Consider the following 21,181-nt stretch of genomic DNA (forward strand, 5'->3'; position numbering starts at 1 on the left):
CCACTGGTTCACTAACCAGATGGCACAATGGCCAGAGCTGGGCCATTCTTCCAGGTCTCCAATGAGGGTGCAGGGACCCAAACACTTGGGTCATCTTCCACTGCTTTCCCAGGCCATAGCAGAGACCTGGATTGGAAGTGGAGGAGCCGGGACTTGAACTGGTGCCTTTATTGGATGCCGGGACTGCAGACCAGGGCTTTAACCTGCTGCGCCACAACGCTGGCCCCCTCTTTGAAAATATTAACACATTCTCTCCTGTAACGTCAGACTTCTGCCCAGATGTCAATAACTAATATAATGGTCTTCACATAAGTTGTAGTTTAAACCTTTGTGATTGTATGATGTGATTGTACCAGATAAGAGGATTATATAAAAATAAGTGATAGAAATAGAGGGAAATTGGTTCATCCAAGGAAAGGAGCCACAGAGACCACCAGAAATACAAGTAGGAGGAAAAGACTGGAAGTGAAGTTAAGAGCTCGCCTCAAAGTCCAGTGTGGGGTGAGTAGATCTTTGCTTTAAGGAGGGAGAATGGATGCTGGTAAGGTGAGCAAAGTGAAGGCAGCGTGAGCAGGTGACCCAAAGGCCATGCGCCCCGAAGGTGCGGGGCAACAAGGGCAACAAAGGGCAATAATGGCAAAGAAGGGAAAAAAGGGCCAGGCTCACCATTTTCCAGGGCTTTTATACACTTCCAAAGGGGAGTGGTTACGTAGGTTGATTGGCAGGTGGGTGTACAGCTGGGGTCAGGTAGGGGCATAGGATCACACAGGCTGTGTGGTGAAAGCATGGCCTTACAGCTCACAGATCTAATCAATTTTATCCTATCTGCCTTTGTACATCATTCCCCCTTCAGAGGCTCCATTCCTTTAATCCTAAGGGATGCAACATGATTGTTTTCATATATGTACACTGTGAAGAATGGTTAAGGCAATTAGCATATGCCTTACCTCATATACTACTGTGTCCCGCATACATCCAAGTCAACAACAGACTGGTTACATAGATAACATAGAGAACAATAACATCATTAGTTTGTGTATGTGTATGGTCTGATGTTCACCCAATGATGAGACTACCTAACGATGCATTTATCAGAAAGTATTGCTATCAAGGTCGGCACTGCAAAGATAGGAGGGAACGAGACAAAGTTGGGCCAACTTGCTATTCTCTATTCCGTTTCTGACTCTCCTTCCTGAAAGGCTGGCCACGCTGACCCACAGTGGTCCCTGGCCCACCACAGGAATCTTAGCAACAAACCCATAGAGGTTTAGCCAGGTAGAGGCAATGATTTTTCTCAGACTACCACAGTAACTGCCCTCATTGTCCCACTCCACTTTCTCGTCATGCCTAGAAACCAGCATCCAACACTGAACCCCAACAGCAATATTTTAGGCAGGCTTATTGATTTTTTTCTGATCCTGCAATTCCTTACTTTAGTGTTGTATTCCCCATCCTAAAACTCTTTTAATTCCTATTGGTCTGCTTCCCTGGTGTGATTTTGGCTAATAGGGTTATTGGTTGCTTTGTAAATCTAGTGATGTGGAGCAAACTTCCCAAAAGATAGAATCTTAAAACAACAATTATTTTATTTCATCCATGCATGATTTCCTTTAATACAGATGATTTTAACAAGGCAAGTCAAGGTTCCTAGGAGTACAAAAATGGTCAGATACATTGTGTTCATCAGAGCAAGTAAAGACTAAGTGTTGGGAATGAATCTTTGAAAACCATTCATGGCTTAGCAACCACATTTTTCTTTTTGGCTGCGGTGCTATGTTGTGCTGTGCTCCTCATGGTCCTATTTTATGCTGGTGTCATGGAGCATGTTCATCCAGCACCACAATTTGGATTCTCCCCTTTTCACACACTCTGCTGGGGCACGTTGAACTGCAACACCAGACATCTTGGCACCAACAAGAGCATATGAAATCAGTTCCCTCAGTCCTAGATGACCAACTGAGACTGTGACTGTGGACCACCACTCAGGAGTACAGTTTGAATAGAACCCTGTGAGCAGGTGCTCAGCTTGTGACACTGCAGCCTGGTTATCTCCTGGGGTAGGATCCTCTTGGATAGGTGCTGATAGAGGCTTTTTTTTTCCTATTTGGGAGCTTCATACACATTAGCTTCTGTGTTTGGGATAGGGGCTGTCCTGTTCCACATAGGACTTCCTAAGAATATAATATCAATTTATACTGAATATTGGAAAGACAGAATTCATTTTTCCAAAAAAATGTTTGGTATCTTTTTTTTCTTAAAGATTTATTTATTATTTGAAAGAGTTACAGACAGAGAGAAGGAGAGACAGAAAGAGGTCTTCCATCTGTTGATTCACTCCCCAAGTGTCTACAATAGCCAAGGCTGTACCAGACTGAAGCCAAAAGATCCAGGAGCTTCATTTGGGTCACTCAGGTAGGTAGCAGAAGCCCAAACACTTGAGCCATCTTCTACCATTTTTGTCCAGACACATCAGCAGGGAACTGGATCAGAAGTTATGCTGCTGGGAACGACCCGTTGCCCATATGGAATGCTGGTGTCCCAGGTGGTATCTTTACCCATTATGTGATAATTTGTATTTTTACTACTCAAATGGATAATTTTGGGACAGGTGCTGTGGGATAGCGGGTTAAGCTGCCTCCTGCAGCACCAACATCCCATATGGACACTGCTCAAGTCCTGGCTACTCTAGTTCCAATCCAGCTCCCTGCAAATGCACCTGGGAAAGCAGTGGATGATAGCCAAAGTAATGGGGACCCTGCACCCATGGGAGACCCAGAAGAAGCTCCTGGCTCCTAGCTTTGTACTGGCCCAGCTCCAGCTGTCACGGCCATCTGGGGAATGTACTAGCAGTTGGAAGATCTCTGTCTGTCTCTCTGCCTCTGCCTCTTTCAACAACTCAACTCTTGAAAATTTCTTTAAAAATAGACAATTTTAATTTAATGAAATTTGAAATCTCATCTTAGAAATCTTTGTATCAGAAACTGGTTAAGCCACTATGGAAGTCAGTCTGGAGATTCCTCAGAAACCTGAATATAACCCTACCATTCAACCCAGCCATCCCACTCCTTGGAATTTACCCAAAGGAAATTAAATTGGCAAACAAAAAAGACGTCTGCACCCTAATGTTTATTGCAGCTCAATTCACAATAGCTAAGACCTGGAACCAACCTAAATGCCCATCACAGTAGACTGGATAAAGAAATTATGGGACATGTACTCTATAGAATACTATACAGCAGTCAAAAACAATGAAACCAGGTCATTTGCAACAAGATGGAGGAGTCTAGAAAACATTATGCTGAGTGAACTAAGCCAGTCCCAAAGGGACAAATATCATATGGTCTCCCTGATTGGCGACAACTAACTGAGCACCAAAGGGGAAACCTGTTGAAGTGAAATGGACACTATGAGAAGCAGTGACTTGATCAGCCCCTGCCCTGACTGTTGATGTACAATGTAATACTTTATCCATTTTAGTATTTTTTTTGTTCTAGTACCATTGGTTGAACTCTGTAATTAACACACAATTATTCTTAGGTGTTTAAATTTTAACTGAAAAGTGATCCCTGTTAGGAATTTGGAAAACATTATGTTGAGTGAAATAAGCCAATCCTAAAGGGACAAATATGATATATTCTCCCTGATAGGTGACAACTAACTGAGCACCAAAAAGGAAACCTGTTAAAGTGAAATGAACACTATGAGAAACAGTGACTTGATTAGCCCTTGCCCTGACTGTTGATGAACAACTTAATATGTTATCCCTCTTAGTATTTTTTTTTGTTTGTTCTAGTTAATACTTTTGGTTGAATACTGTAATCAATACACAGTTATTCTTGAGTGCTGAAACTTAACTGAAGGGTGATTGCTTGTAAATATAAGAGTGGGAATAAGAGAGGGAGGAGATGTGCAATTTGGGACATGCTCAAGCTGACTTACCTCAAACGGTGGAGTTGGAAACATGTCAGGGGATTCCAGTTCAATCCCATCAAGGTGGCATGTACCAATGCCGTCTCACTAGTCCAAGTGATCAATTTCTGTTCACAATTGATCATGATGATAGGACTAGGAGCCAAGGGGATCACATAGACAAGAATAGTGTCTGCAAATACTAACCGATAGAATAAAAAAGGGAGAGAACGATCCAACATGGGAAGTGAGATACACACAGCAGACTCATAGAATGGCAGATGTCCTAAACAGCACTCTGGCCTCAGAGTCAGCCCTTGGGGCATGCAGATCCGGCTGAAAAGCCCATGAGAGTATTTCGGGCATGGAAAGCCAAGACACTCTGGCAAAAAAAATTACCTGAATGAAAGATCTCTGCGAGTGAGATCCCAGTGGAAAGAACAGGTCATCAAAGAAGGTGGTACCTTTCTCTGAAGGGAGGAGAGAACTTCCATTCTGACTACAACCTTGCCTAAATATGATCAGAGTCGGTGAACTCAGGGGGCTTCCATAGCCTTGGCAACTCATGACAGGAGCCTAGGGTGATTGCTGATGCCATAAACAAGAGTGTCAATTTGATAAGTCAACAACAGGAATCACTGTGCACTTACTCCTCATGTAGGATCTCTGTCCTTAATGTGCTGTACATTGTGATTTAATGCTATAACTAGTACTCAAACTGTATTTTTCACTTTGTGTTTCTATGTGGGTGCAGACTGTCGAAATCTTTACTTAATATATGCTGAAGTGATCTTCTGTATATAAAGAGAATCGAAAATGAATCTTGATGTGAATGGAAGGGGAGAGGGAGCGGGAGAGGGGAGGATTGCGGGTGGGAGGGAAGTTATGGGGGGGAAGTCATTGTACTCCATAAGTTGTACTTTGAAAATTCATACTCATTAAATAAAAGTTAAAAAAATAAATCTTTGCATCAGAAAAATAATACACAGAGACCAATATGAAAAAAGATTATTTATTCATAACTATTTATGATATAAAATAATGAGTAAACAAAATGATAAACTTGACTATTGACATAGTTTTTCACATACCTATGGATGTGTATATTTAATCAAGGTAAGTCTTCTAGACTTCATAAAATTAATTTTTATGAGTTTATGATCATACAAGATGAATAAAAAATTCAGAAATATCCTTACTTGTGTTGATTTTTAGAACACTGTTCCAGACTGGCTTGAACGTTTTCTCTTTGTTAAGATACAAATTGTGGTGCTTATAATAATACTAACAACCACAACAGACCCAACCACTGACAACACCAAGGTAGAAATGTTGATGCCAGAATTGCTATGGTTTGGGTTTTCCTCAGGACTAGTATCTGCTTCAGGGACAAACAGAGCTACTTGTGCAATATTGGATAATTTTGATGTCAAGTTGTTTTTATCTACACTTTGAATAGCAATGAATATGTGGGTTGCATTTTCTTCCTCGATGTTTCCTGGTTTAAACGTAAAAGTTTCCTTGGAGTTGACCTCATTTGGTTGCAGACCAGAAGTGTTAACCTGAAGAGCATTGTCAAAATTGTCCCGTAGATCGAGGATACTTCCACTTATTCTTATGATATACTGTTTGACTAAGAAAAAATGTTATGCAAGTTTAGTCTCTGTCAATGCCACATTCAGTTCATTTCCATTTATCCTCAAATATTGTTTTGTTATATTGAGCAATACTCATATCAAATGCTTTAGCTCATTCTTCAAAAGAAGCTGATTTCAGACTTTCATGGTCTGTCAAATACTATCTCCTTCATATAAAAAAGTAGAACTAGGTTAAAATGTGTGAGTTTGATTCACAATAATGGATCAGTGGTTGGTGGATGCCCTATGGGTTAAGATGCTTGTTATGATGTCCATGTCCCATATTGGAGTACCTGTGTTCAATTTCTGGCCCAGGCTCACTATTCCAGCTTCCTAACAATGCATACCTGGGAGGCAGCAAATGACGGCTTGAAGAAGAGGGTCCCTGCCATTCATGTGGGAGACCTATACTGAGTTCCCAACTCCAGTTGTCTGCTGTGTGTAGTCCTTGTCGTTGTAGTCATTCGGGTGAGTGAACTAGCAGAGCTCTCTCTTTCTGACACCCTCTCTCTGTTCCTCTCTTGCTTTCTATTTCTCTGTCTCTCAAATTGAAAAAATACCATAGACTATGAAGTGGATACTGTCAGCTATCAATTAAAACCTCTTCTCTAGGCCAGCGCCGTGGCTTACTAGGCTAATCCTCTGCCTGCGGAACCGGCACCCCATTTGCGGGGTGAACCAATGGAAAAGGAAGACCTTTCTCTCTGTTTCTCTCTCTCACTGTCCACTCTGCCTGTCAAACAAAAACAAAACAAAAATCTCTTCTCCTTTCACCAGCCCATATCCCCACTTAACCTCTCACTTAAAATCATAACCACAGGTTACTTTGTCCTTACCTGTTCCAACATCAAAATCTTCTCCTGGTGCTGTCCATGTCAGAGTGATCTCATCTCCATCAGGTGTGGCATCAAGGTCTGTGATTTGGCTAGGTGGGTACGGGTCAGCAAAGGCGGTATTTGAAAATTGTGATACCACAAATGCACCTCCGGATATTGTTCTGCTGAAATTTTCTAAGATTGTCTGAGTATTCCCATCAATTTCAGGTCTTGGGGGATTTCCTTCAATTTCTCCTGAATTAAAAAAATTGTAATTTACAATGGATAAAACTGTACTAGTATTTTTAGAACTCAATGAATCACCTGTCCTGTGTAGTTTTGTTTTTCAGATGTTTTCCCCAGGGATACCATCTCCTTTGTACCAAGTTTTTGGAAACAATCATAAGCATCCAATATGTGTGAACTTTTCCTTTGGTATGCTTACTAGGATATTGTAGAATGGAATTGACTATACTGAAGAGCAATGGTGTGAGTGAACATCCCTGTCTAGTACTGGATATCAGTGAGAAGGCTTCCACCTTTTTCCCATTCAATATTATGCTGGCCGTGTGTTTGTCATAAATTGCATTGATTGTGTGGTGTCTGTTGTTGCATTTCCTTTTTCACCTCTAATTTTATTGATCTGGGTCTTCTCTCTTTTTTAGTTAGTTGAGCCAATGATGTGTTCATTTTTTTTATTTTTTTTCAAAAAACCAGCTATTCGTATTGATCTTTTGTGTTTTTTTGTTTCAATTTTGTTGATTTTTAAAATTTTATTTATTTTCTTCTACTAGTTTTGGGTTTTCTAGATCCTTGAGGTACAGAGATATGTCATTTATTTGATGCCTTTCTGGTTTCTTGACGTAGGCACTAATTGCTATAAACTTTCTTCTTAACACTGCTTTTCCTGTATCCCACAAACTTTGGTATGTTGTATTGTCATCTTCATTTGTTTCCAGAAATTTTTTGATTTCTCTTTTGATTTCTTCTATGACCCATTGTTCATTCAGAAACACCTTGTTCATTCTCCATGTGTTTCCATATGATTTAGAGATTCTTGAGTTGCTGATTTCCAGTTTCATTGCATTGTGGTCTAAGATGCATGGTATGATTTCAGTTTTTTTGAATTTGCTGAGATTAACTTCATGTCTTAGCATATTGTCTATCCTAGAGAATGTTCCATGGACTGGAGAGAAAATAGTATACTCTGTGGCTGTAGGGTGTAAGGTTCTGTGGATATCTGCTAGGTCTATTTGGCCTATGCTGCTGATTAACTCCGTTGTTTCCTTGTTCATTTTCTGTTTGGTTGATCTGTCCATTGCCAAAAGTGGGGTATTGAAGTTTTTTGTTACAATTGTATTTGAGTCTATATCTCCCTTTAAGTCCCTTAACAATTCTTTTATTATTTTTGACAGGCAGAGAGAGACAGAGAAAAGTCTTCCTTTGCCATTGGTTCACCCCCCAAATGGTCGCTGTGGCCGGTGCACTGCGGCCAGCGTACCATGCCAATCCGAAGGCAGGAGCCAGGTGCTTCCCCTGGTCTCCCATGTGGGTGCAGGGCCCAAGGACTTGGGCCATCCTCCACTGCACTCCCTGGCCCAGCAGAGAGCTGGACTGGAAGAGGAGCAACCGGGACAGAATCTGGTGCCCTGACAGGGACTAGAACCCAGTGTGCTGGTGCTGCAGGTGGAGGATTAGCCTATTGAGCCACGGCGCCAGCCTATAATTCTTTTAAATAGTCAGGTGCATATGTATTTATAATAGTCGCATCTTCTTGTTGGATTGATCCTTCTATGTGTCTTTTAATAGTTTTTGTGTTAATGTCTGTTTTGTGTGATTATAAGGGTGGCCACGCCAGCTCTTGTTGATTTGTTAGCATGGGTTATCTTTTTCTACCCTTTCACTTTCAGTCAGCATGTGTCTTTGTTGATAAGATGTGTTTCTTGTAGACAGCAAATAGATGGACTTTCTTTTTTAATCCATTCAGCCAGTCTGTGAATTTTAACTGGGGAATTGATACCATTTACATTCTGTGTGACTATTGTGAAGTACTGACTTTTCCCTGCCATATTCGTAAATAGTCCTATTTATGTATTTTGGATTTTATTTGTTCTTTTGCTGGATTATTTTCTGCATTCATCTTCTTTTGTAATGATGTTCCTGTTTCTGTGTATAGCACATCCTTGAGCATCTTTTGTAGGGCTGGGTGAATAGTTACAAATTCTTTCAATTTCTGCTTGTTTCTGAAGATCCTTATTTCTCTTTCATTCATAAATGAGAGTTTTGCAGGGTAGAGTATTCTGGGTTGACATTTTTTTTCTCTTAGGACTTAAACTATGTCTTGCCAATGTCTCCTTGCCTGTAGGGTTTGTAATGAGGATTGCAGAGTGAATTTATTTGGATTTCCTCTGAATGTGATTTGTTGTTTCTCTCATGCACATTTGAAGATCTTTTTTTTGTTTGTTTCACAGAGCTGAGTTTTGCTATAATGTGTTTTGGTGAAGTTCTTTTTTGGTCATGTCTATTGGGAGTTCTGTGTACTTCTTGTGCTTGGATGTCTCTTTCATTTTCCATTTTGGGGATGTCCTCTGTTATTATTTCATTAACAAGGTCTTCTAATTCTTTTTCTCTTTCCAAACCTTCTGGAATTCCTAGGATCCATAAGTTGAGTTGTTTGATAGAATTTTGTAAATATCCAGTTGTGATTTGTTAAGACTTTTCTCTGCATTTTTTATTTGATCTATTGAATTCTTCATTTCTAGAATTTCATTCTGGATTCTCTTTAATATCTCAGTTTTTTGGGAGACCTTTTCATTTAGATCGTGAATTTGCTTCTGATTACTTCTAAGTAATCTGACTATTAATTTTCTGAATTCCTTTTCTGGTATACTCTATATCTCTTCTTCTTCAGCTGCCATTATAGAAGAGTTATACTGTTCAATTGGGAACATCATATAGTCTTCCTTATTCTTATTCAGGAGCTTTCCTATGTTTTTCGGCATTTCTGGTTGATTTTACCTTTAATTTGTGACTTTCTACCTGTGGCGCAATTTCCCTCTGCTCTGAGCTGCTATGTGTCTGTGCGTTGCAAGTGGGAGCACACAGCCTCGACTCCTGGAGCCCTGTTTACTTCTAGAACGTGATGGAGGTGGTACCAGAGCTTTGGTGCACTAAGCGCCACCTACTGGGGCCAGGCTTGCTTCTCACTGGTTCATGAAATGAGCTGAAGTTTTTGATGTTTAAGACTACTCCTTTGGGCCGGTGCTGTGGCACACTAGGTTAATCCTCTGCCTGCGGTGCCAGCATCCCATATGGATGCTGGGTCTGGTCCTGGTTGCTCCTCTTCCAGTCCAGTTCTCTGCTGTGGCCCGGGAAGGCAGTGGAGGATGGCCCAAGGGCTTGGGGCCCTGCACCCACATGGGAGACCAGGAGGAGGCACCTGGCTCCTGGTTTGGATCGGCGCATCTCCGGCCGTTGCGGCCATTTGGGGAGTGAACCACCGGAAGAAAAACCTTTCTCTCTGTCTCTCTCTCACTGACTGTAACTGTACCTGTCAAATAAATAAATAAAATCTTTAAAAAAAAAAAGATACTTCTTGTGTACAGCTTGTGTGGTGGGGAGGAAAGCACTCTGAACTGTAGTGATTTTTTATCCTGGGTGGGGGATGTAGTGAGATGACCCCCGCAATTGATGGGTGTGTGCATAGGAGGCAAAGGTGGCAGCATCCTGCTTATACTTGAAAATGTAAACTATCAATATGGCTTCTCTCTGCCAGCTGTAGGTCTGGCTCGGGGCGGTGGGAGACATAAATGGACCAGGGCATGCCTGACCTCTCTGCTTGTTACCCTGTAATTTTCTCCTTCATCTCACCCGGAGCTTCAAACGCAGTCTGCCAAGCTCCGTCGCCCGCTGCATCCCACAGCTCCATGGACTCATGACCTCTCGCCTTGTTCACTGGAGGGGTGGCACTGATCTCCTTGTTCAGTGTTTCTGCTGCACCTTTGTTGCACCTTCACTGTGCCTCCGCCACCACCACTACCCTTCTCTCTTAGCTCCCACCTTGTGAATCTACCCAGTCTCTGCTGGACTCCCGGGCTTCTCTGTGTGAACTTATTGCAACTCCGTTGCCAGCTTGTAACCCCTCTGCTTGTGAACTATCTATTTTGCTCCACATGACTTGGAAAGTCCTATTGGTATACTGCCATGTTGGCCCCTCCCCTGTTATACTGTAACTGATTATCCCAGTTGATGTGGATGGGGCTCAGCCAATCAACTGAAGGATTTAAGTACAAAAAGAGAAGAAGGAATAGTGCCTCAAGATTGTGACATAGAAATCCTGAGTTTCCAGGATCCTGATATGCCTATAAATGTCAAATTCAAGACTTTACCATTCGGTTGAAACTTAATGGTATCAAATGACAACATTCATCACTGGGTTTCAGATATCATGAGTTACTCACCGTCTACTACCCATCCTGGTATATACATGGCTCTGTTCAATGGACGCCGTAAGCTTTGGGTTGTAGAGTTTGTTCCTCCATGAGCCCATACTTTCAAGCTGTATCTGCCATTTTCTGTATAATTTGTAAAATACCTGGAGTAGACCCCATCATCCTTGAAGGCATCAGCACCTTGTTATGGAAATGAAGGGAACACATTATTACTATAAATAAAAGACGTTTATAAACTTCCTAAGACAAGCATTGGCCTTTATAAACATATTCTCTAGATTACACTCAATAGTTTGGGACTGACCCTTTGGTGAATGTTTCCATTATGCTCTGCCAAACAATAGGTTGTTGAATTGCTATCTTTGGGTTATTTTGATATTTGTAATATTATCTGTGTAACACACATTGATGTTTCTATATTTACTATATATATATATATATATATATATATATATATATATAGCTAACCATTCTATCTCTTAGGAAATTGCATTCAGATTATTTTGGCACTCTTCTTACCATTTCTCTACCAGGTTACTTTATCTAAACATCATAATTGTGTCATCCCTCTGTTTACATCAAGGTCTCCCACTAAGGATGAAGTATCTTTCTGTATAATTTAATTTTCATTATAGTCAACTAAAATACTTATTTGGCATTATTTCGACAGCTCTTTTGTTTCTTCATTTCTCAGCTTTTGCTTTTGAAATCTGTTAACTTCCTGGTCTGACAGTGGAAAATCCCATTTGTTATTAGAATAAATACTTGAGGGAGCTCAGGAATTTTATATCATATGTCTACTTTTTTTTAAAAAAAGATTTTATTAATTTATTTTAGAGGTAGAGTTACAGACAGTGAGAGGGAGAGACAGAGAGAGAGGTCTTCCTTCTGTTGGTTCACTCCCCATATGGTCGCAACAACTGGAGCTGCACTGATCCGAAGCCTGGGAGCCAAGTCCTTCTTCCTGGTCTCCCACACCAGTGCAGGGGCCCAATGACTTGGGTCATCTTCCTCCTCTTTCCCAGGCCATAGCAGAGAGCTAGATTGGAAGAGGGGCAGCTAGGACTAGAACTGGCACCCACATGGGATGCGAGCGCCACAGGCAGAGGATTAACCTACTGTGCCACAGCGCCAGCCCCCATATGTCTACTTTTTAATATCACTGCTATTTGAATCACCTGTTAAATTGCAAACACATTCTCTAGGGAGTTTAATCCTCTAAGACAAAAGATCTGAAAGAAAGTTCCTTAGACCAGCAGCACCTACAATGTGGGAAGGTCCCCACATTTCTCTTTTTTAACAAACTCTCCAAATAATCACTTTTTATACTGAACTTTGTAAATGCCTGCTCTGAGCCATTGTTATTCATCAATTACTTTTCCAGTAAAGACATTCCATGGTGGGGCCAGCACCTTGGCTCACTTGGCTAATCCTCTGCCTGTGGCACTGGCATCTCATATGGGCACCAGGTTCTAATCCCAGTTGCTCCTTTTCCGGTCCAGCTCTCTGCTGTGGCCAGGGAAGGCATTGGAGGATGGCCCAAGTGCTTGGGCACCTGCACCCACATGGGAGACCACATGGCTCCTAGCTTCTGATTGGCGTAGTCCGGCCGTAGTGGCCATTTGGGGGGTGAACCAATGGAAGGAAGACCTTTCTCTCTCTCTCTCACCGTCTAACTCTACCTGTCAAAAAAAAAAAAAAAAGACATTCCATGGGGCCGGTGCGATGCTGTGGCATAGTTGGTGAGGCCTCCGCCTGCAGTGCCAGCATCCCATCTAGTCCCATCTGCTCCACTTCCGATCCAGCTCTCTGCTGTGGCCTGGGAAACCAGTGGAGATGGCCTTGGGACCAGAGGGAGCTCTTGATTCCTGCCTTCAGATTGGCACAGAACCAGCCGCTACGGCCAGTTAGGGAGTGAACCAGTGGATGGAGGATCTTTCTCTCTCTCTCTCTCTGCCTCTCCTTCTATCTCTGTGTAACTCTGATTTTCAAATAAATAAAAAAAATCTTTAAAAAAAAGACATTCCAAATTAGCTTACTAGTCATCTGGCAAAATGCTGAGAAATGAAATAAGATGCAGTAAGTTTTAAACGATTTTGTGGAAAAAGAAGAGGCAGGGGATAGTTGTGGAACTGTTGTTATATCTGCAGAAGGCAATAAGGTATACCAAAGGACAATTTGCTCTTCTTGGTTTTTCTCAGGGTTAACTCAGATGAAGATGGAATTATAATATGACTTAATAATCTATATTGCAAAAGATAATAATGTAATAATTCAGACATCTATCAACTTGGCTATTTCCTTGTTCACTGACTCCCAACAGAAGGTTCAGTTCCCGGAACAATCCATATTCTGAGAGAAAGGTCATTCAGCACCATTCTTCCAACAGACCAAGGCCACAGAGCATGGCCAGGTCTGTCTCTTGATTCCTGCCAGTCAGGCCTGGTGTCTGATGCCCAAGCCATGACCCCTCCTTTGTCATAGTGGTTCTAGCTCACCTGGGCCTCAGTTCACAGGACAATATTTGCGCTTTGTTCCATCTGTTGGGAATCACACTTGCTTCTCTCCTTTTCTGTGCCAAGGGCCCAAGATCCACCACTTGAGTACATCTGTCTGCTTGAGCTTCACCCTCTGCCCAGACTTTCTAGACAATGTTCCCCTGAGAAAAACACTTGCCCAGACTTCTTGATGCTGTTCTCAACCTCCTGAATGAGATCTTCCTAAGCTGGTGACAGACACTGGCTGTGTAGGTGCCAAACAATAGTGATGACAATAAACTATATTTGCTGAGTGTGTGAGACAATGTGCCATTTCGTTTCCAGGTTTTACCTGGATAGAATTCTCTGCTGGCTTCTTATTCTTCCTTAATCTACATAAATTCTTCATGTGCCTGTGCTATCACCCACACTGCCACAAGAACACACAACACAGACTTATTTACAAAACCCTGTGTATTACCTGCACCATTATCCAAAAGTTGCAAAACTGTTGTATTCCCACTATTAGATTCAATGACAGCAGTCACATTGGCTCCAAGAACGGGTGCATAGCCTTGAAGAACTTCTGCATAAACAATCATTGGGCTGGGAAAGATGTTGTTGTCTTTATTCATCTTAGCGTTCACTGTGATTGGAGGTACAGAAGAATTTGCTGCTCGAGAAGTTACCGTGATAGTTAATGTTTCTGAGTCTGCTGTGGCCTGAGCACTGTAAGTCCAAATGCCTACCTAAAAATTTCAATGAAACATAGTAAGTAACCATTGTCAAGTTCTTTTCTGTGTTTTCTATGCATGCCTAGAACAAATCTATGCATTTCTAGAATAAAGAAGCAGGCTTCTTTATTGTTTTTTTTTGGGGGGGGGGGGATATTAGGGTAAAAGAATAAGAGTTGAGCCAGTTCAGACAGGGCGCTCTAACTTTGTCATTTATGGTGTCTACACTTTTCAATGTCTCAACTGAAAAAAATAACTTTTGGAATGTTTGCCTTGGTTTTGGTCCCATTCTTTGACCTCAGAATCCACAGATTCTATGACTCTGGTAGAGCTACTGAGGAAGGATTTTCTAGCTATTTACACACCAAATTGCATGAACTCCTACCACATGCCCTCCGAAATGCTCTACTTATACTACCTATTCTTTTTTCCTACTGAAACATACCTTCTTTTTTCCTTTTCCTGATGTCATAATTATCAAGATTACACAGGCATTGAAAGTGCATTGGATATTATTTTAATTTTAAAGATGATGCAGTCATTGGAATTTACAATTACAACATTAAATGGATTATTTTTAGTTAAAGAAATTTCAGAGGAAATATAAAAGATGATTACTTACCTTTGCAGTTCCTGGTACACTGAGATAGGCCATTTTGGAGTTAGAGTCCACTGTGAAAGTGTTCATTAGTGTTCCACTGGGATCCCAGAGAAAAATGTCGGGACTCTGCTTGTTCCATGTGATGAGAAAGAATGTGTCTTTCCCCACTGTGCTATCAATAATTACAGTGTCATTCATCCAGGATTTACTGTTCAGTGTTAATCCCTTACTTTCAAGCTGTTCAAAAATATATTTAAAAATTAATGACTGCAGAAGACAATAATTTTTTTTCTTTTACAGTTATGTCTTAATTTCTGGCCTAAGAATAAGTTTTCATATGTGATATCATCTTAGGTTTGTGATCTCCCTGAAAGCTGAATAGGATGTGAGAATTGTCATTTAGCAACTGCAGAACACAGGATCTGAAGAAACAACAAGATTTAATAAAAGCCTTAGAGCAGAAGCATGGCTTTTACAGTTGAGTTTATGATCCTGTTATTTATTCAAAGTGATTGTGGCAAAAACTCAAGCAATCCTTTAGCATTAAAGGGTGCTACAACTACAGAGAAGAATTAGCTGTTAGGAGGGTGTGTGCCTCTGTGTTAATCATCTTCAAGATGATTTAACAGGTAGCGCTTATTGGTGGCTCCAGTGATTGAGCAGAGACAAAGTGAGTAAGACAAGAAATAGGAAATCATTGACAGAAGCATCCAAAGATACTTTTTACTCTTTCTTTCTTTCTTTCTTCCTTTCTTTCTTTCTTTCTGGCCAGGCAGAGTTAGACAGTGAGAGAGAGAGAGACAAAGGTCTTCCTTCCGTTGGTTCACCCCCTCAAATGGCCACTACTGCCAGTGCGCTGTGCCGATCCGAAGCCAAGAGCCAGGCGCCTCCTGCTGGTCTCCCATGAGGGTGCAGGGCCCTAGCACTTGGGCCATCCTCCACTGCCTTCCCGGGACACAGCAGAGAGCTGGGCTGGAAGAGGAGCAACCTGGACAAAACCAGTGCACCAACCGGGACTAGAAGCCGGAGTACCGGCACTGCAGGCAGCGGATTAACCTAGTGAGCAACAGTGCCAGCCCAAAGATACTGTTTCATTACAGTGAAGGGTGAAGGGACCATGGGACTTTTTAAAAAATGCACTCAAAGGCCGGCGCCGAAGCTCAATAGGCTAATCCTCCGCCTTGCGGCTCGGGCACACCAGGTTCTAGTCCCAGTCGGGGCGCCGGATTCTGTCCTGGTTGCCCCTCTTCCAGGCCAGCTCTCTGCTGTGGCCTGGGAGTGCAGCAGAGGATGGCCCAAGTGCTTGGGCCCTGCAACCTATGGGAGACCAGGGTAAGTACCTGGCTCCTGCCATCGGATCAGCAGGGTGCACCAGCCGCGGCACGCCGGCCTTGGCGGATATTGGAGGGTGAACCAACGGCAAAGGAAGACCTTTCTCTCTGTCTCTCTCTCTCACTGTCCACACTGCCTGTCAAAAAAAAAATGCACTCAGATCTGGGCCAGTGCTGTGGCGTAGTGGGTAAAAATGCCGCCTGCTGTGCCAGCATACATTATGGGCACCAGTTTGAGTCCCGGCTGCTCCAGTTCTGATCTAGCTGTCTGCTATGGCCTGGGAAACCAGTAGAAGAAGATGGTCCAAGTACTTGGGCCCCTGCACCCATGTGGGAGATCTGGAAGAAGCTCTGGCTCCTGGCTTCGGATCAGTGCACCTCCGGCTGTTGCTACCAATTGGAGTGTGAACCAGCGAATGGAAGACCTCTCTCTGCCTCTCTTTCTCTCTGTGTGTAACATTCAAGTAAATAAATAAATCTTTAAAAAAATGCACCCATAGAGAGAACGATCCATCATGTGAAGCAGGATACACAGCAGACTCATTGAATGGCAGATGTCCTAAATAGCACTCTGGCCTCAGAATCAGCCCTTAAGGCATTTGGATATGGCTGAAGAGACCATGAGAGTATTTTAGGCATAGAAAGCCAAGGCATTCTGGGAAAAAAAAGAAGACCTAAATGAAAGATCTCTGCGAGTGAGAGAGTGAGATCCCAGTGGAAAGAACAGGTCTTCAAAGAAGGAGGTACCTTTCTCTGAAGGGAGGAGAGAACTTCCACTTTGACTATGACCCTGTTGGAATAAGATCGAAGTCAGTGAACTCAAAAGGCTTCCATAGCCTTGGCAACTAATGACTAGAGCCTGTTGTTGAGTCAACAACAGGAGTCACTGTGTATTTACTTCTCATGTGGGATCTGTCCTTAATGTGTTGGCCAATGTGAAGTAATGCTCTAACTAGTACTGAAACAGTATTTTACACTTGGTGTTTCTGTGTGGGTGCAAACTGAGGAAATCTTTACTTAATACATACTAAATCGATCTTCTGTATATAAAGATAATTGAAAATGAATCTTGATGTGTATGGAATGGGAGAGGGAGCGAGAGATGGGAGGGGTGTGAGTGAGAGGGAAATTATAGAGGGGGGAGCCATTGCAATCCATAAGCTGTACTTTGGAAATTTATATTCACTAAATAAAAAAATGCCATTAATAATGCACCCATAAAAATATGTGATTAATTTTGGAAAAAATATTTTTGTAATTAAAAATTTGTATTAATATAAAGAGAACAGATTTCATGTATTTCATAGATATAATTTCAGTAAAAGAGCCATACTTGTCTCCCTTACTCCCTTCCTCAAAGTGTCCTCCTTCTTTTCTTTTTTGTTTTTTAATTTTTGAAATAAATTTTTTTGTATTTTATATATACAATCTTTGATAGAAAATTTGGAACTATTAGATTTGATGATATGTCTTAACACTGTGGAAATATGGAAAAATAGTGTTTCTTCTATGTCACCATTTAATTTCCCTATATCTAAAAATAATTTCTATTTCATATGGATGTTTGATTTTAATAAAATTACACCTTGAGAAAACTAAAGATTCCAAAACTTAAAGGAAGCACATTTCTCATCTATTGTAGACACAAACTTTAAAATACAGAGGGGAACTCTGACCTGGAGTGACTTCTGGGAGAAATCAGCATTTTCTGATGTAAGGGCACCAAAAGCATCAATGAGGCCATTATTCTGGGCATTATCTGAAGCATAATAATGACTTCCTCCTAAAAGATAAATGTGTCATCAAGTAGGTTGATTTATAAAAAAAATAAGTACTTATCACATTTTTTGTGATTTTGAATTAACAGCATAAACAAAATCATCACTTAGTATCTGTTATTAAAATAGAGCAAAGTGTAAGAGATGTAAAGATTAACTCTGAAATTCCATTTTAAAACATGTTGTAACTAGGAAGTGTAAGGCTCCTTAATACCTCAGTATCAAATTCTTAGCTAGCTTAAGTACATCAGAAAACCATTGACTATAAAAGAATATGTTAAGATTCCATGCATTTAACCATACAGAATTTACACAGCTCTTTAGGGGAATTATTCACTCTTGTTTATGATACCATTTGAACAAAGTCGGATTTCACATTTTCCAGCCAGAGTAGACCAGAAACACAAAATCTGAAAGATTAAAAACCTGCTCTGACAATACCTGGCAATGAGGGGAGAGGAAAATAGATAAGCAGTGGAGACAAACCCAAAAAAAGTACTATTTTAGGGGGAATACTTAGAAATGCAATATATGTCACAATGGCCATGAATGCACCTTGAAACAACGGGAGCTTGTACAACTAAGCCTTCAAAAGGAAGTTTCTATCTGACATCATTAAAACCAATAAATACAAGAACTGACATTCATAAATTATGTATTCTTCATTATGTTCAAGAAGACCTTGGAAACAGAATTGGTATTCATCACATTTGTGTATTTAAAATAACAGCTGCTGTAGTTAATATTTATGTAGAAATTTTATTGTAATTTAGTTCTATTCAGCCTGAGTTTCTGTTACATTTTCTCACCCCTCAGCCCCTGCTCTGGTCTTGTGGATAGAAAAATCTATGTTCTGGAATCATGGTGTCACCATTCTCTCCATGTGCCTTGCATTGTCATAATAACATAATTGATTTCTTTCATTTTCCCCCCCTCCTCCTCATTTTTGTTTCATTTTTTTCAATTATTTTTATTTTTTGCTCATGACCTGATCATTTTTTTCATCCCTTTAATTTTTTTTTTATTTTAACTTTTAATTCTTACCCTTTTTTCTTCCCAGAGAAATTAAATATCTTGAACAAGACCCAACTTAGGGCCGGCGCCACGGCTCACTAGGCTAATCCTCTGCCTTGCAGCGCCGGCACACCGGGTTCTAGTCCCGATCGGGGCTCTGGATTCTGTCCCGGCTGCCCCTCTTCCAGGCCAGCTCTCTGCTGTGGCCCGGGAGTGCAGTGGAGGATGGCCCAAGTCCTTGGGCCCTACACCCCATGGGAGACCAGGATAAGTACCTGGCTCCTGCCATCGGATCAGCGCGGTGTGCTGGCCGCAGCGCGCTGGCCGCAGCGGCCATAATTGGGTGAACCAACGGCAAAGGAAGACCTTTCTCTCTGTCTCTCTCTCTCTCACTGTCCACTCTGCCTGTCAAAAAAAAAAAAAAAAAAAAGACCCAACTTAGAAGTCACCTAGTTTGTCACCTAGTTTCTCTTGCCTTATTTCCCTTACTCCGTACAATTCTGGGAGCATTCATATCTTCCTCTGCTCACACAAAACTTTACTTTTATATAATCCCTCTGTTATAAAGTGATGCTATATGATTACGTGAATTGCTTCCAGTTTTATTTGCTTCTCTAACCATCAGACTCTCGAGACCAGAATAGAGAATGGGTCTGGTTTGACTTTGGTCCCTACCCTGCTGAGTGGGAGCTTCAGAACAGTTCTTTCATTGTCAGTCTCTACATTTACACATTGCTATTGAAGGCTTGGAGTCTATTGATCATGTTTTACCTGTTAAATTGCTCATTTGTATTACAGATGCATCAGCAGATGGTCCCAAAGCAATAAAATGAATTATAGTCCCACTTTCTATTACTTCATTAACACAACTGCTGGCAGTTGAGTCCTCCCCATCAGTCAGCAGCACTATTTCAGATCCATCTATTTCAGAGTTTTGTTGTTTAAATACCTGTAAACATAATTTAGAACAGAGTTACCATCAGGTGCTCCAGATCAAATAGAATGATAGGAAATTATTTTTTAAAAATTACAGAGAAAATTAACACACATTGCAGAATAGAAGAGAGAGCTCCTGTTGTAGAATCATGGAAACTGCAATCAGCAGTCCCCAGGAAATCTTAAACATGATTTTTTTTCTTCACCCCTTGCTGCAGGGAATATTTGCTTAAATGAAGTTAGGTTGGAGCAGGACTGTGGAAAACCCTGCAAAGACTAAATGAACTTGACATCCTGGAAAACTGAAGTCAACCAGTTACCCAAAAAGTATCTGTAGACTGTGAGGTTAAATATATTTCTGCCTTCTTTGAATGGACTCCCTCTGAGAAACCTTCCACGTATGAAATCTGCTGCACAAACACCTAGATGCATCAAAAATCTACCTCAACCCTAATGATGAAAGTGTTTGCACAAGCGGGTTGGACATACAGAAATCTCTAATAAAACTGGTGTCAGAGAATAAATTGGCCACCATCAATATAATTTTTGCATGTTTTGAGGCAAAGAGTGAATATTACATATGATTTAATGTATGGGAAATGTACTATGACATGAACTGGAATCAAACGGAAAAGTAGGGGCACACTTTTATATGTTTATGCCTTTTATATTTCACTCCCCAACTCCTCCCATACATTTAAGTATAAAACGAAGTTCCAAAGATGAAGGGAGATCTCCCTCCTAAATCTCTCCCTTTCTTGGATTCAGCTCATTCACTGAGCACTTGGAATGTGTCAGTCACTGCATTGCGATTCATCAGAAACAACATAGTTCCTGCTTTTGTGGAAAGAATTGAGAGCAATTTACTATTTACTGAGCTTTGTACAGGAACTGAATAGATACAGAGATGAGCAACACACAATTAAAGTGCATGGCAGAGTATTCTGTTGTTTGAGAGAACTAGAATGATATAATGTTGCCATTCAGTGAACACTTGAGATATGTTATCTATGTTGTACACTTACAACTTAATACAAGTCCAAGATTTTGTCTGCCTGCTGCCATCTTGCTCACCTCTCTACAGTTCATTTCATGGGGACAACCAAAGTCACCTTTCTGAAACATAAATTGATTGTCACACTCTGATGCTTTTCACCTATTAATAGCTTTTTGTGTTGCTTAAAATAAATCCTTTTATCATTTTTGAATCTTTGAAAGATTCTATGTTTTCTACCTCTCCAGCCATGTTTCTTTCCCTCCCATTTACCAAACCCCAGTGCCACTATCTTCTACCACTTGTTAAAACAATCCAGTCCCCACGCCCCACCCCTTCATAAGGAACATTATATTTTTCCTTTCTGCCTGAACACTGAACTCTTTCTCATTCTCTAACTCAGCTTGAATGTCACCCTTCAGAGCAGGCCTCAGGGGCTTCCCTATCTTAAGCAATTTCCCTCCATGCCCATTTCTCCTTATCACATCTCGCTGTTTGTTCCTT

General features: G+C 41.1%; 1 protein-coding gene across 1 annotated transcript in view; it reads right to left on the reverse strand.

The window, feature by feature from the left end:
• Window positions 1-4,907: 4,907 nt before the first annotated feature.
• Window positions 4,908-21,181, reverse strand: part of LOC100353613 (calcium-activated chloride channel regulator 4) — a 39,046-nt gene continuing 22,772 nt past the window's right edge. The window contains exons 8-14 of the mRNA XM_051857526.2: window positions 19,519-19,696; window positions 17,632-17,738; window positions 14,646-14,861; window positions 13,771-14,038; window positions 10,822-10,992; window positions 6,383-6,616; window positions 4,908-5,542 (exon numbers count right to left, since the gene is read on the reverse strand). Coding sequence (XP_051713486.2) covers window positions 5,121-5,542; window positions 6,383-6,616; window positions 10,822-10,992; window positions 13,771-14,038; window positions 14,646-14,861; window positions 17,632-17,738; window positions 19,519-19,696 — 1,596 coding nt within the window. The 3' untranslated portion in view covers window positions 4,908-5,120. The remainder of the gene's footprint in view (window positions 5,543-6,382; window positions 6,617-10,821; window positions 10,993-13,770; window positions 14,039-14,645; window positions 14,862-17,631; window positions 17,739-19,518; window positions 19,697-21,181) is intronic.

Source organism: Oryctolagus cuniculus, chromosome 7, assembly GCF_964237555.1.
Source record: "Oryctolagus cuniculus chromosome 7, mOryCun1.1, whole genome shotgun sequence".
Classification (NCBI taxonomy): Eukaryota; Metazoa; Chordata; class Mammalia; order Lagomorpha; family Leporidae; genus Oryctolagus; species Oryctolagus cuniculus.